The sequence below is a fragment of the Lycium ferocissimum genome, chromosome 4 (genome assembly GCF_029784015.1).
Source record: "Lycium ferocissimum isolate CSIRO_LF1 chromosome 4, AGI_CSIRO_Lferr_CH_V1, whole genome shotgun sequence".
NCBI classification, from domain to species: Eukaryota; Viridiplantae; Streptophyta; class Magnoliopsida; order Solanales; family Solanaceae; genus Lycium; species Lycium ferocissimum.
In genome coordinates this window covers 20,156,142-20,171,323 of record NC_081345.1, presented here as the reverse complement: position 1 = coordinate 20,171,323, position 15,182 = coordinate 20,156,142, and the positions used below count along the sequence as shown (strand labels likewise).

The following is a 15,182-nucleotide window of genomic DNA, read 5'->3' as shown; positions in this document are numbered from 1 at the left end:
ACTTCCCCAATATTCTTCAACGAAAGCCAAGAAGTAGCACAAGCTCTAACCATGCTAACAAGGGTTGTTATTTTTTTGTCCACCGAAAGATACTCGTTTTAAAAAATATCACAATTACGCCACATCCAAATTTTCCAGCAGGTGAATCCGAAGAAGATTCTCCAATCATCTTCTGTAACTTCCTTGAATTTAGATATTAAATTGTCAGTAAGCCAATCATGGATACTAAGAGCAAAGAACCGAGACATGTCATCTTGAATACTAGAAACTAGTAATTCTTTAATATAATCATTCCGCATGGTGTGGATAATTTTTTCACGTCGAGTATAGATGGTCTTTTTTTTTTTTTTTTGCATAACTTAAAATGATGAGTCTTTCTTTACAAAATATAAATTTATGGGTCAAGTTTTACATTTTTTTAAAAAAAATGAAAACATGATTTGGAATCTCAAATCCCACTTTTTGGACAATTTGAAATTTTAAAATCGTGATATGAAGTTGAAGCTGAAATTTTGTGCAAATTTCATAAACTATCGCTGATTTAAAATCAAAACATGAAATCATGATTTCAAATCGCAAGGCCAAAACAAGTTTGAACTCTTTGAAACGTTCATTGAACTCTTTGAAACGTTCATTGAGTTTGAACGGATAAAGATTTAAACTTAATGGATGTTTCCTTGAGTTTCAAGCTCCAAAAAGATTCCATGCTATAACCATATCAAATTGTCATGATTTAAACTTTTTCACTCATGGTACATTGTTAAAACTTATTTCAGATTTTCTTTTATGTACCTCTCCTCTATTTATTCCATTTCACTCATGAAACCTCATTCTTTATTTATTCAATTTTACACGTCATACATCTCTTTTGTGATTTCTAAGATACAAAATAAAAAGGTACACTTTTATGCCGTGACATACAAACCATGACAACCCGCTATGACTTTAATATTAAACATACTTGTCACGTTGTTTACTCACAAACCATACGAAATCGTTTTCATTTCGACTCAACAAACAAAGAAGTATGTAGTGTGCAAGTCATGACTAACAGGTATGACTTCATGTTATATCCCACCTAACTACTCGTTTGAATTAGTCACAAATAATACTGACTCGTCATATATTATGTGTTGACTTGGACCATAGCTTGTTTCGGAAGTTTGCAATATGTCGACTTTCATTGCAAGAGTGCATATTTTAAATTTGACCAAATTAGAACATATTTTTGTAAAAAAACTCTTACGTTACTTTTTGAAAATTCAAAAATCAAACTGAAGCGGGTAAATATTAATATATTTTTATATCTATAGGAAAAAAATCATGGGAAAACCCCCTTCCCTTTTCCACTTAAGGGGTTGTTTGATTTGCAGACTAAATTATCCAAAATTACAGTCCTAGGATTATAATTTTTAGACTAATTTATCCCACCTAGTAGGTGGAATAAAAATAATCTTAAGTTTGATGAGATATCCAGGATTGAGTCTGAGATTAAGATTATATTGTATTTGAGTGACGGTATATTTATCCTGTAACAAATTTATATAGTCAAGATGTCAACCAAGCACAGTATAATTAATCACAGACTTAATACTTAGGAAAAAAGAAGGTGGGCCATAGGCCCATTGGGACTGGGCTAAAAGCCCAAACTGAAATCCAGATCCAAATCCACATGGGTTTAGGGTTTTACAGTTTTTTCTGCCTATAAACCCAACCCCTTTCTGCAATTCGCAGAAATCAGATTTCTCTCTCAACCGTACGCCTTTTTCCTTTGTCCATGTTCATGGATTTCCAAATTTATTTATTTATTTTTTACTCCTTTTTGTTTTTAAGAAAGCCAATTTGCAGAGCAAGGTTGTCTTTCAAATGACAAACGCTTGCATTGAAGGTTGGCAATATTTATAGCGATTCTCCGTGCCTTTCAAACAATCTTCTCGTATTGATTACGGCCTCGAACAAATCGCTATATTTTCCCACCCATTTATGTTCTTTCTTCTTCATCTACACTACTTCTTTTGTCTCAAATTATATGTCCCTTTTTGTTTTACACAAAAAATTAGATTAAATTACTTCCTCCCATTATACTTGGTCAATTTTTCTTTTGACCGCCCCTAAAAAATCATAAATAAAAAATACATTTAACTATTTTATCCCTATCTTTCTTCAATAAATATATTTTAATTAATATTGATTATTTTTAAAAACATTTAATACCTAAAAAAAAAAGTAATTTGATATATATATTTTTAGAATTGTGCCCAAGTAATATGAGACGGAGGAAGTAAAAGGGTATTTGACTAATTTTATTTTAAGTTATAATCACTTTCCGTTAAATATTTACTTTCTTTATGTATTATAAGAACAAGTAATATGGGACGGAGGAAGTAAAAGGGTATTTGACTAATTTTATTTTAAGTTATAATCTCTTTCCGTTAAATATTTACTTTCTTTATGTATTATAAGAACAAAAATGGGAAGAAAATTAATTTTGGCAGTGAGCTTCTCACGATAAATAATTTGAGATCTATTTTTAGTAACCACATCAAATAATATGAGATGCACAAACAAGATGTTTGGATTGTCAAGAGACATTCTTTTTATGGCAAATCAAAAAAAAAAATCACTTAAATTGGTAACTTCAACTGATAAGGAAGAAATATATTTTAACTATATAAAATAATAAAAGCAAGGAGAAGGACATTATGAGGTCATCTTATAAATCATTTTTAATTTATTAGATAACGACGTCGCAAAAAATGAAAACACTTTTACAATTAGTTGTATATATGTTTTCTAAAAATATAAAAGGTCTACCTTAATTGTAATCCACTTATTTATAAAACTTAAATAAAATCAAAATATTACAAGTTCACCTCCAAGAAAATTAAAAAACTAAATATTTTCTTTTATTATTGAAAATTTTATATATCAGAGAAAATAATTTACTATCAGTTAAAAAACTTATAGTTAAGCTTTGTGCTCAGTTCTATTACCATTCAACTGTATCCTCTTATTGTTCACTGAGATATAATTTTGCAATATTCTGAAATTTTTATTAGAATTAATATTTCACATTTTGAAAGTAAAATAGAAATATTCAAATGGGTTTTATAATTTAAAAATGAGTTAAGGGGTTTTTATGTCAAAAAATGGATGGTTTTACTTTTTTGAAAACATGGACATAGTTTGATGACCTTATTGTCCAAAAAAATTCAAAAGTTACTTTAGGGGGACTTTCCTACAAGTTCAATGACCATTTGTGGAATTGACTCATAATGTAATTAGAGGGATATGTAATTTCTTTTAGGTATAAGTACCTTAGCTTAAACTATGTATTATTAAGTCTAATAAAACAGTACAAAAAGATTTATTAAAGATGGGATCATTATCTAAAGTACAATTTTAAATAGTAATAATATACTTCAATCAGAACTGGTTAGATGTGTAAAATGTATTGTAAGAAAATACTAAAGTTAAAGTAGTATTTTCTTTGATATTTTTTTATTTTATTAAGTATATCTAATATTTAATTATGTAAATTTTAATTAGTGGACTAGAGAGTATTTGAAATTTGGATAGGATATATTTTTTTTTTTTTTTTTTTTTTTGGACAAACTTAATAGCCATTCGAAAGTGACACCATTTAATCGTGACATCGTGGTACATGTTCCCAAATCTAAAACAAGTGAATGAGAAATATTTCCATATTTGAAAATAAATACTGGTGCACCACAAATAATAGGAACGGAAATATGTGGAACACCAAGACAATTAGAAAGTAATTTCCGCGCCCTTTTGTCATTTAATTTCATCCAGATTGCAGATATGACTTTAAAAGTATAAAATTCTTCAAGTGGCTGAAGCCTGAAGTTGAACTAATGTCAGAGTACCAAAAAGCAAAGCAAAGGGAAAGAGATAGTTTTTCCAACTAGAAATAATTACTAGCAATTTCATAACTGTTTCGTGTTTGACTATCTTTTTTGTCAATAAGTATATCTCACGCATAAAAAATGTAGCTGTCACAATATTTATCCCTTAAAAACCAAAGACTATCACGGCACAAACCATATCAACCAAGTGATGTTTAGTTGTTCCAATAGATTGCAAGTGGTATTTAAAATTAAACATAAAGATTACACGAAATAATTTGTCGGAAAAGTTCTTTCTGACAGCCTTCAACTTGTGTGATTTTTTTTAATATAGAAAATGAAGATGATAATTAAATTTTAAAAAATAAAAGTTGGACGCATGATGCCCATATGAGTCTCGGTACATATTTTTTAAATATTTGTTTGCCTAGTTTATGTGTTAAAACATACGAGTGCCAGGTAATTAAACGGGAAATTTTTTTTGGTATGTAATGTTTTTCACGTGAAGAAGAGGTGTATCAAAGGGATTACTGTACAAGTTAAGGAGGCAGAATATGTATTAAGCCATGTTTCTTTTATGGCTGTTACTCCGTTCATTTCTAAATAAATGATGTTTTAGACTTCTCATTTTGTTTCCAAAAAAGTGGTGTTTTAAGATTTCAAAAAGAAATTGATTTAATTCTTTCAAAATTATCCTTATTTATATAATCAAGAATCATTAAGTAATTTTTCTAAGAAAGAGGTAGGAGGAGGTAAAATTTAATTAAAGGAAAGTTAATTAGTAAAAATATTCCTAATTTTCTAGAAGTGAGCAATTTCTTAAAGGTGTGCATAAATTAAAAACACCGCTTATTATAAAACGGAGGGAGTATTATTTTCACACTGATGTGAATTCGTATTTCATTTAGTGACCTACAAGGCCACCTAAACATGTAGCTATTTAATTCTCTGTCTTTATGCTTCATAAATAGACCACTAAAACAGGTGAAAACCTGCCTACTTTTTTAAATAGAGTTTAGTCAAAATAGTTACTCGGGAAGAGTTTTCCTGGACCATCAATCAAAGCCAGTATTAGATTGAGGCATTTCTCTATATGCATAAAAAGGAAATGATGAAATTCCAAGATTTCTGAGTCAATTATTGTCCAATGTTTTATTTTAATCATTCAATATCCGAAATTCACTTATTCAACTAATAATTAAGATTTGTGTCGCCTATGATTTATTAAAAGAAAAGTACTCCGGCCCTTAGCATGAATTTTAGGCTTGAAACTCTTTTAGACCACAAAACCACATAGTACTGCTTTGCAAGCAACCAAAGTTTGCAAAACGTGGACCAAAATTCACAACTTTTCTAACCAAACGCCAACAGAGTCTATTAACAGGGAAAAGAGAAGGATGTATTGTTTGGAGTAAGATATAAGTAATTCATAAGTCGAGATAAGGAGGACAAATAGAAATTGATTCATTTTTTTCTTTTTCCAATAGCAGGAAATTGTAAATTTTCTGCTGAAAAAAACCAACTGCAAATAAAACAATGGCTATCCTGAAAAGGTGTGAATTTTGGTCCCAAGAAGATTCCATCAGAAGTTTATTTTGAGTAATTTGTGCATGTATAACAAAAATGTCCTCATGGCTATCCTGAAAAGGCGTTATTAATTCTAAAAAAAACTAAATTGATTTTACCTGTTCAATTCACTTCTTGCCGATGAATGAAAGACACGATAGTTCCCAAATCGAACTTGCAAAAACTTGTGTTGCTTGCTCAAGGATTTATAAACAAAGTCAAAAGTAACACAGTGATCAATGATCATAATTTGTACAAGGAACGACTGAAGATGATTTTGTAGTATATGAATCAATTGCACGCACCTCAACTAATTTTGTAGTATATGAATCAATTGCACGCACCTCAATTCACCGAGTACCAAATTACCTCAACTAATTTACCAAATTACCTCCAAACAAGTATCATGTACCTCTATCAGAAAGGAAATTATGTGACTCATATTAGAGAAGGGAGTTCTTTGAATTTAACTTTTACGATTAGGGGGTATTTCATCATAAAAAATAAATGAAAAGGGTGTGAATCAAAAAGCAGTACACCCGTTAAGGCTGCAAAATGCAAAGAAACCTTACAGAAGAAAAGACCATAATTGTCAAAATTTCTTTAAGATTGGTGTTATGTTTCGTCACAACACACTACTAGCAAGGGAAACAAACTCATGCAGTTCACAACATTTCAAGAGGTAAAAACAAAGAAACTACTAACAACACAAAACAGAAACAAACTGTATCTACATCTCACCAGAAATCATCCCCAGCAAAATCACTTTCCACATAAAGGGATAACAATAATGAATTGCAATGACTAGAGATTTAAACACACTATCTATAATAGAGATCCCTTCAGAGCTTCACCTCTCTGTCATATATCCAGCTAAATGGGATGATTGGTCCTTGTTTTGCCCTCCCTTGAGCTCTCTCTTCCAGTCTTCTGATTCTTGGTGCCAAACCGCATACGTATTCCTGAGCTTTTCTTCCTTCTCCAGATAATCCAGTAAGATCAGACACTTTCCATCGACCGACAAGGAACTCAAGTATATCTGCATAGTCACTAGCAGTGTAGACGCCGAGACGTTGAGCAACCGCTGAGAAGTGATCAAAGAGGTTATCGTCACGACCATCGTACATCAAGTGCGCTGGCATAGATATCTTCTTCCTCATCATATCAGCAAATGCTAGCACAGTCCCATCAGGGTCGATCTCGAAAAGCTTTTCGACAATCTTGGTATAGGCCGTCTCGTGGCGCTTCTCGTCTGCGGCAATTGTGCCGCAGATCTGAGCCAGCTTGATGTCTCCATGCTCCTTAGCAAGCCTAGCTGTGTTCCCATGGGAGACAAAAGTTGCTCTTTCTTGGAATGATGTGTAAATAAATCCTAGGTATGGACTGTTTTCTGACTTAGGATCCTGAAACATTTTAGAAGAAATTGAACTATGCAATCAGCAGATTGACACATCAAATTATATGGCACTAACCAGTAGGAAAACAGTCTATTCTGCAATCTAATGAACAGTGTGTGTTCAAAACACAAAAGAAAATATAGTCTGTTCGGATTCTCTTGAGAGATCAATTATTTTCTCTGTTCACTTTCGTCGCTAAATTGCTTGCAGTTAACATAATTTCCTGATAATATTGTTTCTAATTGCTATTAGCTACAGAATTTGTCCGTGGAGGGGGAGGGAAGCGGGGATAGTAAATCAAAAGAGCGAAGAGGGAACAATAAATGTCAGCACAATGAATTAGTCTCTCAGCAGATGGGTAACATTGTTTTCTAAATTTTGAAGATGCTTAGAGTTAGAGGTGAAAAAATTCAAAGTCCAGAAAGTAAAGGGATTACATAGCTGCTGGTTATATAGAAGTTGCATGTATTCATTAAATTTTAAACAACCCACTGACTGTGTCTATTTGATAGTTTCAGCATGTATAAGATAAAATTTTCCAGTTTAAGCGAGATAGTATGATTGTAAAGGGACTCTTAACAAAAATATGCAAGAACTCACCATTCCAGAACCAATCAAGTACTGAATTGTTTTCTCAATTGCTCTCATGTCAACTCTTCCACAAAGGTAAAGATACTTGTTGAGGAGGTCACCGTGCCTGTTCTCTTCAGCAGTCCATGCCCTATTCCAAATGGCCCAAGAAGTAGGGCTTGCACCGGTTTCATCACGAACACCATCCAATGTATTAAGCATAGTCTGATATGTCGGAAGGGCTTCTTCTGTGATCATATCCCCAACAAGAACAACAAAATAGTCATCCGGAAGCTCCTTAGCTCTCTCCCTCAATTCATTCACTTGGTCATGAAATCCGTCTGAAGCAGGATCGGGCAGGAAATCCTGTGGTTGCCATGATTTTTCCACTGGTTTCAGGAGAGTCAATAAATTTTCCTCCGCCCAACCCTCCATGGATTTAAAAATCTCAATCTTTTGAGGCGGCATAGAGTGTGTTACTTGAACATGAACCTCGCGAGGAGGAGAAAAGGGCTTCTTCAGGTTCTCAACCTCCCTAGACACGGTGAAAAAGAAAACCAACTTATAACAGATGATGAAGCAACAAAATATCTCTCAAAACTGTAAATGGGAACAAATTAGCCTTCATAAAAGGCTAGATTCTCTAGATATTTCGTATGCAAAAAAGTATTATCCAAGAGTATGTTACAAAGAATTGCACTGAAATTAGTTACACACTAAACAACATTATTAGCAGCACTTGGTTAATCTCCATGCATAAACAAAAACTATGCTATACATCTTATAGAAGCATGTTAGGCTAATTTCAATGGACGGATGGACGAAACTATAAAGAAAAATAAAATCCACACAACCAGGTTGCTAAGGAGAAGTAGTTTGAGACTCCAAACAGAAAGTAAAGCCAAGGGAAAATAAAAAACACATGTACGCTTCGTTACAAAAGTTAGCTGGAAAACAAGCATAAGCCTAGCCAAATTGATAACTTCATTGTCGATTGATAACAAATGACTATACCAATCGAGATAAAGATATGCATATAAAAAAGGCATAAATATGTCTTGTCACCTCATCATGCTTCAACCAAATCTACGTACTTAGGGACAGTTTAGTAAAATTACCTATTTTTGTCTAGGAGTTAATATTTTCTTAAAGGGTGTGCAAATGGGTAAGTGGACACTCTTTTTTATCTACAGGAAGTAATTCCCAACAAATTAAATTGGACAATGGAAAGACAATTTTAGAATCTGAGTTTCCTTCCACATAAAAAATAAAAATAAACAAGAAAAGATCAGACTATGTATATCATTAAATTCTTTTCCCCCACCCTCAATTCTCTCTCTGTCCATCTCTTTTCTATGTCAGAGAACAAAACTAGTATTGAATCCTGAAAACTCAACATATATAGAAGGTAGTACAATATATCATAAATACAACAGAGAAAATTCTCTGGGAAACAGCAAAATAATCAGCATGGTACAAGGCATTCAGGAAAATTGAAATGCACAAAACATTCACAATGTCTTTAGTATAAACCTTCAAAAACATCACCCAATTATCAATTCATAGAAGAAATCCCAAACTACAAACTTGAGGAAAGAACAGTAAAACTTATCATAGCCCAAAACAAAATTAATCAAATCTCCTCAAGAACCTCACATTCAGAAATATCAATTTAAAAGACAAAATAGAACTAAAATAAACAAAATCCCAATAAAAAGCTGTCAGGAAACAATCTTTTTCAACAAAGATCCAACCATTGATAAAGATACAAAAAAGGGACTAATAGGTTTCAAGAACAAACTAAAAGACCATAAAAGAAAAGAAAAAGAAACACATTTTGCATCCAAAAGATATTTCTTTAACAACTTCGATAATACAAGAATTGGAAAATGGACTAATGTGTTTCAAGAATACACTAAAAGCAACTAAAAAAGCACAAAAGAAAATGAAAAGATACTCACTTTGCACCCAAAAAATCTTTCTTTAACAACTTTTTTTTTGAAAAAGATCTTTCTTTGACAACTTTGATAATACAAGAATTGGAAGATGGACTAATGGGTTTCAAGAATACACTAAAAGCAGCTGAAATAACACAAAAGAAAATGAAAAAAGATACTCACTTTGTATCAGAACGAAGGCTTGCAGCCATGAAAAACTTTGGAGATCTAAGGCTAACCATTGGTGGAAGAACAAAAGAAGAGTATTTGGGAGATTGAAAGTTGAAAGCATTAAGCTTCAAAGCCATCTTTTTTTTTTTTCCCTCTACTTTGTTCCAATCCTTTTTCTTTTCCCTTGTGATTTTGCTTTGTTTTATAGGATTTGTTTCCTCCACAGAACTGAAAGTGAACATATAGCAAACTTATACGACAAGAGACACACTGAATGGTGGGACAGCGCAAAACCAGTTGGACTAAGAGCCCGTTTGACTTAGCTTATGAGTCGCTGAAAATAGCTTATAAGATATTTTTAACTTTTTTGAGTATTTGACTGGTCTATTTATAAATTATTTTATGCTTAAAATAAGTTGAAGTAGCCCAACTTATTTTTTTGGCTTATAAGCTGAAACAACTAGCTATTTTTTTTAAGCTAAGCCAAAACGAGCCCTTACAATTTGTACTATTCCAACAAATTTGCCCCACTGTTTTTCTCATTTACCTGTGGGTAAAATAAAATTAGAAGATGTTTTAAATTATATATAAACACCGTTTGTATAATTCTTTTAAATTATAATTCAATCTTTTTTTACTTAGATATCTCTTATACTTTATTTATTGTATTAATTTACTGTAATTATCGTTATTTTTCATCATAATGTTTATCTATAATATTTTGTTATGGCTTCTTTGCTCGTCAATTCTTATCTGATCTTTTTTATCATGTTTTTTCTTGAGCCGGGGTGTTTCGAAAATAATAGTCTCTCTACCCTGGGAAGGTGAGAGTACACTCTATTCTCCCGCACTTCTACGTAAGAGGATTATTTAGTAGGATTCTGTTAGGTAGGTTGATGTTGTTGTAATCTTTTTTATTTGATGTAGTGGTAAGTAAGTTGTTTTATTTTATAGATTTTATATTTTAATGTTATTTAGGCAACTTGATTATATATAAATATTTACTATTAAGAAAATCACAAAAGTCAAGGCATCTTTTGAATTTAGTATGGAAATATTGACAAAAACGAAAAATAAAAGGGTTTTTGATGTGGTCGAGGAGAGAGTACAATGAATTTAAAGGCCAGAAAAAACACGTGCCAAGTATATTCCACTTGGCATAATTTGTTTCTTTCTATTGCATGAGATCCATTTGTTAACTTCATTTGTTTATTCATTGCCAAGTTTTCAAACATGCACTGTTGCTCCAAGTTGCAAACCCCGCACCCCCATTTGGTACCTTCAAGCCAAGTTTCCCAAAAGTCCACACCATATAGAAAAATTAAATAAAGAAAAAGAAGTTCCCTCTAGAATCAAAAGATAAAATATTTACTTGAACTTAATATTTGCACTTAAATAATAAATTTAACCTTAAGAATTTCAAACTAAAATGAAAATACATATAACTAAATTATGATTAAACCATAAAAAATAATTATAAGGCGCATACATTATAATTATCATGATGAAAATTGAGTGTGAGTAAATCTTTTCCCCTATTAAAAGTTAGTATAATAATTTTTTGATAAAAACTTCTGGAGAATTTCTAACATAAGTTGAATAAAAAGAATAAGAGGAAAAAGTTAAAAAGAAAAAAAAACTTCAGATTCGTTTTATATGACAATTTTTTTTTTTTGCTATACTATATTCTAATATTTAGAAATGAATTAACTTTGTTTTTTCCCTATTAAACTTTAGTACAATAATTTTTTAATAAAAACTTTATGAAGAATTTCTAACATAAGTTGAATAAAAAGAATAAGGGGAAAAAGTTAAAAAGAAAAAAAAAACTCCTATTTCATTTTATAAGACAACCTTTTTGCTATATATACTATATTCTAATATTTGGAAATGAATTAACTTTGATCTTCCCATATTATTTTGTAATGGCAATTAAAAAAATGAGGGCGAAAAGTAAAAAGGAAAAGAGATATTTTTCTATTTCATTTTATGTGATGTTTTTTTTCCCTTTTTCACTATGTTCTAGAAACAATGATACATTTTTATATTTACATAATTTAAGCTTAATCTTCCTTGTTTATTTTTAATATCATTATTTTATAGCCACAAATATATCATGGAGCTAAGATCATAAGTCTCAATTTTTTTTTTTAATTTGTATCTAATTAAAAAGGTTCACATAAAATAAAACAAAAGTTGTATATATATTTTGCTTCAAAAGAAATATCATTTACTTATAAATGAGCAAAGTAATTTTAACAACGAGCATTCTAACCAATATGTGAATTCAACTCATCTCTTGGGAAAAATGAAGCAAAAAAACCTTTTGATAGTGAAATAAAGAGGAAGTGACGCCTGTTTTCATCAAGCAATGGTGAGATGATTAGGAAGATTAAGAGGGTGTCGTGGTTCTTTTTATAATTACTGAAAGTTATGGGTCAAAGTTAAAAATTCAAAGCTAAAACTATTCTGTATCACAATTTCAAGATGAAAGATTTGGGTGAATTAAGGTACTTCTTTGGTATTGACTTTGCAAGGTCAAGTAAAAGTACAATGATGAATCAAAGAAGATATGCACTTGAATCAATATTAAAAATGTGATTTTGAGGGAGGAAAATCAATAGCTACTCCTCTAGAACAAAATCAGAAACTCACCAGTCTAGAGTATAATGATCTTTTCAACATCATAGATGGTGCAGATTTGGAGGATAGGAGAATTTGCCAGAGGTTGATAGGGAGGTTGTTGTATCTGGCCATGACAGGGTCAGGTATTTTGTTGTTGTACAACACTTTAGCCAATTCATACATATCGCCAAAAATTTGCACTATGATGCAACACTACATGTAGTCAAATTATTTATTATCCAGAAAATCAGTAACAAATTTTGGCATCAAATTAGGAGATTCTTTGATCTTATGGAATTGAAAAAGAAAAAAAAAAAAAAAAACAGAAGATAGTCTCAAGAAGTTCAACAAAAGTTGAGTAAAGAAGCATGACAACAACTATGATGAATTAGTTTGGTTGCAGGTGTTATTGACGGAACTTGGGCAGCCTATTGAATTGCTAATGAAGCTATATTGTGATACTAATAAAGCAACATTGCAGATTGCTTCAAATCCTATGTGTCATACATGAACTAAACACACAGAAATTGACTGTCATTTCATTAGAGAAAGATTACAAAAACGTGTGGTCAAATATAAGTGCATTGTCAGCATGGACTAACCAACAAAGATGTTCACCCAGGCACTGGGGAAGAAACTACACAATGACGTATTTAAGTTGGGGATGATAGATACATTTCATCACCCAACTTGAGGGGAGGGTAGAAGTTAGTAATTACAACTTTCTATACTTGTACGCTATAAGTGTGCTAAGATATGAATAATCAAAAGCTAGTTAGACTAATTAGTGCAGTTAGTTAGGACATTGTATAAATATCAGATCAGTTAGTAATGCAAGCTAAGTTGGTCATTTTCCTTTTCAGCAAATTCACTCTTTCCCTCTGCTTCTCTTTTCCTCATTGCTCAATGCTCATCATCAGCTAGGTCATGACTTCCAACAATAATAATAATTTTTTACTTAAACAACAAAATTAAGAATAAAAAATGGGATCATTAATTTTTTATTAGCAAACATAAGACATTTCGTCGAGTTGAGAGCTTCAACTCAAATGTAATAATCCTCTTATAAAACTTTTTTTTCCTTGAATGGATATTACCAGGAATAAAGTTTAAATTTCAACAGAGACAAAATAGATTATGTATTTTTTTCTTATTTGTTTAAACTCTGGTGTGATTTACAAGAATAACCTAGGAGGTGGGTGGTTTTGAATTTTTGACCTCGCTTGCCTCATGGACAAAATTTCAAGTTTAACAAGTTTTATTTTTTGATTTGAAGGTTTGTTCACGGACAAGCGGAAATTAAAAGTTCAAGACCATCCATTTTCAATATCATTAGGTGAAATTTTCTGTAAACTTTGATGGCATGAGCCGGGCCAATTAACACCTTTTTGAAAGGGAAGAAGAAGACGCGACGACGACACGATGACGACAACCTCTCTTAAGGAGCCATTTATCCATATAATTTCTTTTTCTTTTTTCCTTTTAGAAAGAATTAAAACATTATTTGATTATACGTTAGACTGGTTTTAAGGAAAAAAATGAAAATGAGTTTTCGAGTTTGAAATTTTTTTGACCAACTTTCAATGTGTAAAATCTTTCAGCTCACATAAGTTCAGTTTTTTCGAGTTAAATGCACGTCCAAACACAATCTTACATTTAAATACTCTTTTGCTACTTAACTTCATTTTTTTTTGTTTAAAAAATATTATATAGTATATTTTTTCTTACGTGTAAACACCTACTTGCTCTATTTTGCTGAAGCATATACTTCACTTTATCCCGGTCCACTTAGATTGAAGCTCCAAGCTAGTGCATTTTCGTAGCAAACATGTGAAAATTTAAAACGCTGTCTCATGGAGTCACCGTCAAAGTACCAAATGAACAACACTAGTAATGGACCGAAAACAACTGTGTAGCCTCATGGCCCTCCCTTTTATCCCTATTTATAACGATTTGCAATTATGAGAACAAATTTGGTTGCCTTAAAGTTTTTATTTCGCTAACACTTAATAACTATTAAATAAAAAATCACATAACACGTAAACATAAAAAGGATAATAGTGCGAATAGAACAGTGAAGAGAAAAAACATGGGTAACTAATACTCCCTCGTCCCAAATAGGTGTCATCTTAGCAAAAAAATAAAGAATAGTCCCAAAATAAATATCACCTTAGAAATTCAAAATAAAAATGAGCAAGTATTTTCAACTATGTCTTAACATTAAAGTAGTCTCTTTAATATTGTTCAATTCTCAAAATATATCTAACAAATAGGTGTACTTTAGTAAACTCCACTTTGTATTTATTGATTTTTTAATGTGCATAATTTTTGTTAAGGTGACACTTATTTTGGGAGTAGCATATTTATTCAAATTTCTAGGAAGTCAAAAGTGCTTATTCGTTTTTTTTTTTTTTTTTAATGTTTAGTTTAGAGAGTTGAGTTGTTTGACCAAGCTTTTAGGGGGAAATAGTGTTTTTGAGTTTTAGCAAAAGTTATTTTTCAGAAGCTGAAAGTTGTAGTTTATCTCCAAAAGCACTTTTGTAACCTTAATCAAGCACAAATTAATACTCAATATTGTTAAGAGTGCTTTTCAAATTGATTAGTCAAACACAAATAGCTATCAAAATACTTTTAGAAAAATAGTACTTATGATAAAAAGTACTTTTCCAAATAAACAAAGTTTAGAAGCTTGATCAGAGAGACTATAAGTGTGTATATTAGATTAGGCATGGAGGAAAGTGTCTTTTAATTTTCTCACTTTTGATTGATCAAAATATCTTGACAAATATTTTCTCTAGAAACCACATGCAACAAAAAAACTGGTCAAAAGAATTTTTTTTTCTGTGACATAAAAATTGGAGTGTTCCAAAATGATTTGTAAGAAGCCAAAATAGCCTCCACCTTCCGCTCACACCACCCCATCTCCAACTCCTACCTTCTTCCATCCCACTCCGTAAAGATTTGTCTAAATTATATATAAATACTTTAAAAATGATATATATTTTGCTTACTTATGAAACATCAAAAAATAAGTATTAAGAAAATTA

The 15,182-nt window shown here is 31.2% G+C and overlaps 1 protein-coding gene and 1 non-coding gene across 2 annotated transcripts; one reads left to right on the top strand and one right to left on the bottom strand.

Annotated features, from left to right (window-relative positions):
* Window positions 1-1,847: 1,847 nt before the first annotated feature.
* Window positions 1,848-1,970, top strand: LOC132055034 (small nucleolar RNA snoR86). The gene has a single exon (XR_009414497.1). It is a non-coding gene; the product is annotated as a small nucleolar RNA snoR86 (small nucleolar RNA).
* A 4,054-nt stretch (window positions 1,971-6,024) lies between these two features.
* On the bottom strand, window positions 6,025-9,761 carry LOC132051758 (stearoyl-[acyl-carrier-protein] 9-desaturase, chloroplastic). The gene is made up of 3 exons (XM_059442957.1): window positions 9,523-9,761; window positions 7,433-7,937; window positions 6,025-6,838 (listed from the first exon to the last, which is right to left on the bottom strand). Exons 1-3 carry the CDS (start codon window positions 9,750-9,752, stop codon window positions 6,278-6,280), a joined length of 1,296 nt encoding a protein of 431 aa, XP_059298940.1. The 5' UTR covers window positions 9,753-9,761; the 3' UTR covers window positions 6,025-6,277.
* Between the last annotated feature and the right edge of the window lie 5,421 nt (window positions 9,762-15,182).

Excerpts from the sequence above, each read along its gene's own strand:
- LOC132051758 (XM_059442957.1), bottom strand. The coding sequence starts at position 9,752 with ATGTTCACTTTCAGTTCTGTGGAGGAAACAAATCCTATAAAACAAAGC. Across the intron at positions 7,938-9,522 it reads AGCCTTCGTTCTGATACAAA|GGAGGTTGAGAACCTGAAGA; the intron begins GTGAGTATCTTT and ends CACCGTGTCTAG. Across the intron at positions 6,839-7,432 it reads ACTTGATTGGTTCTGGAATG|GATCCTAAGTCAGAAAACAG; the intron begins GTGAGTTCTTGC and ends AAAATGTTTCAG.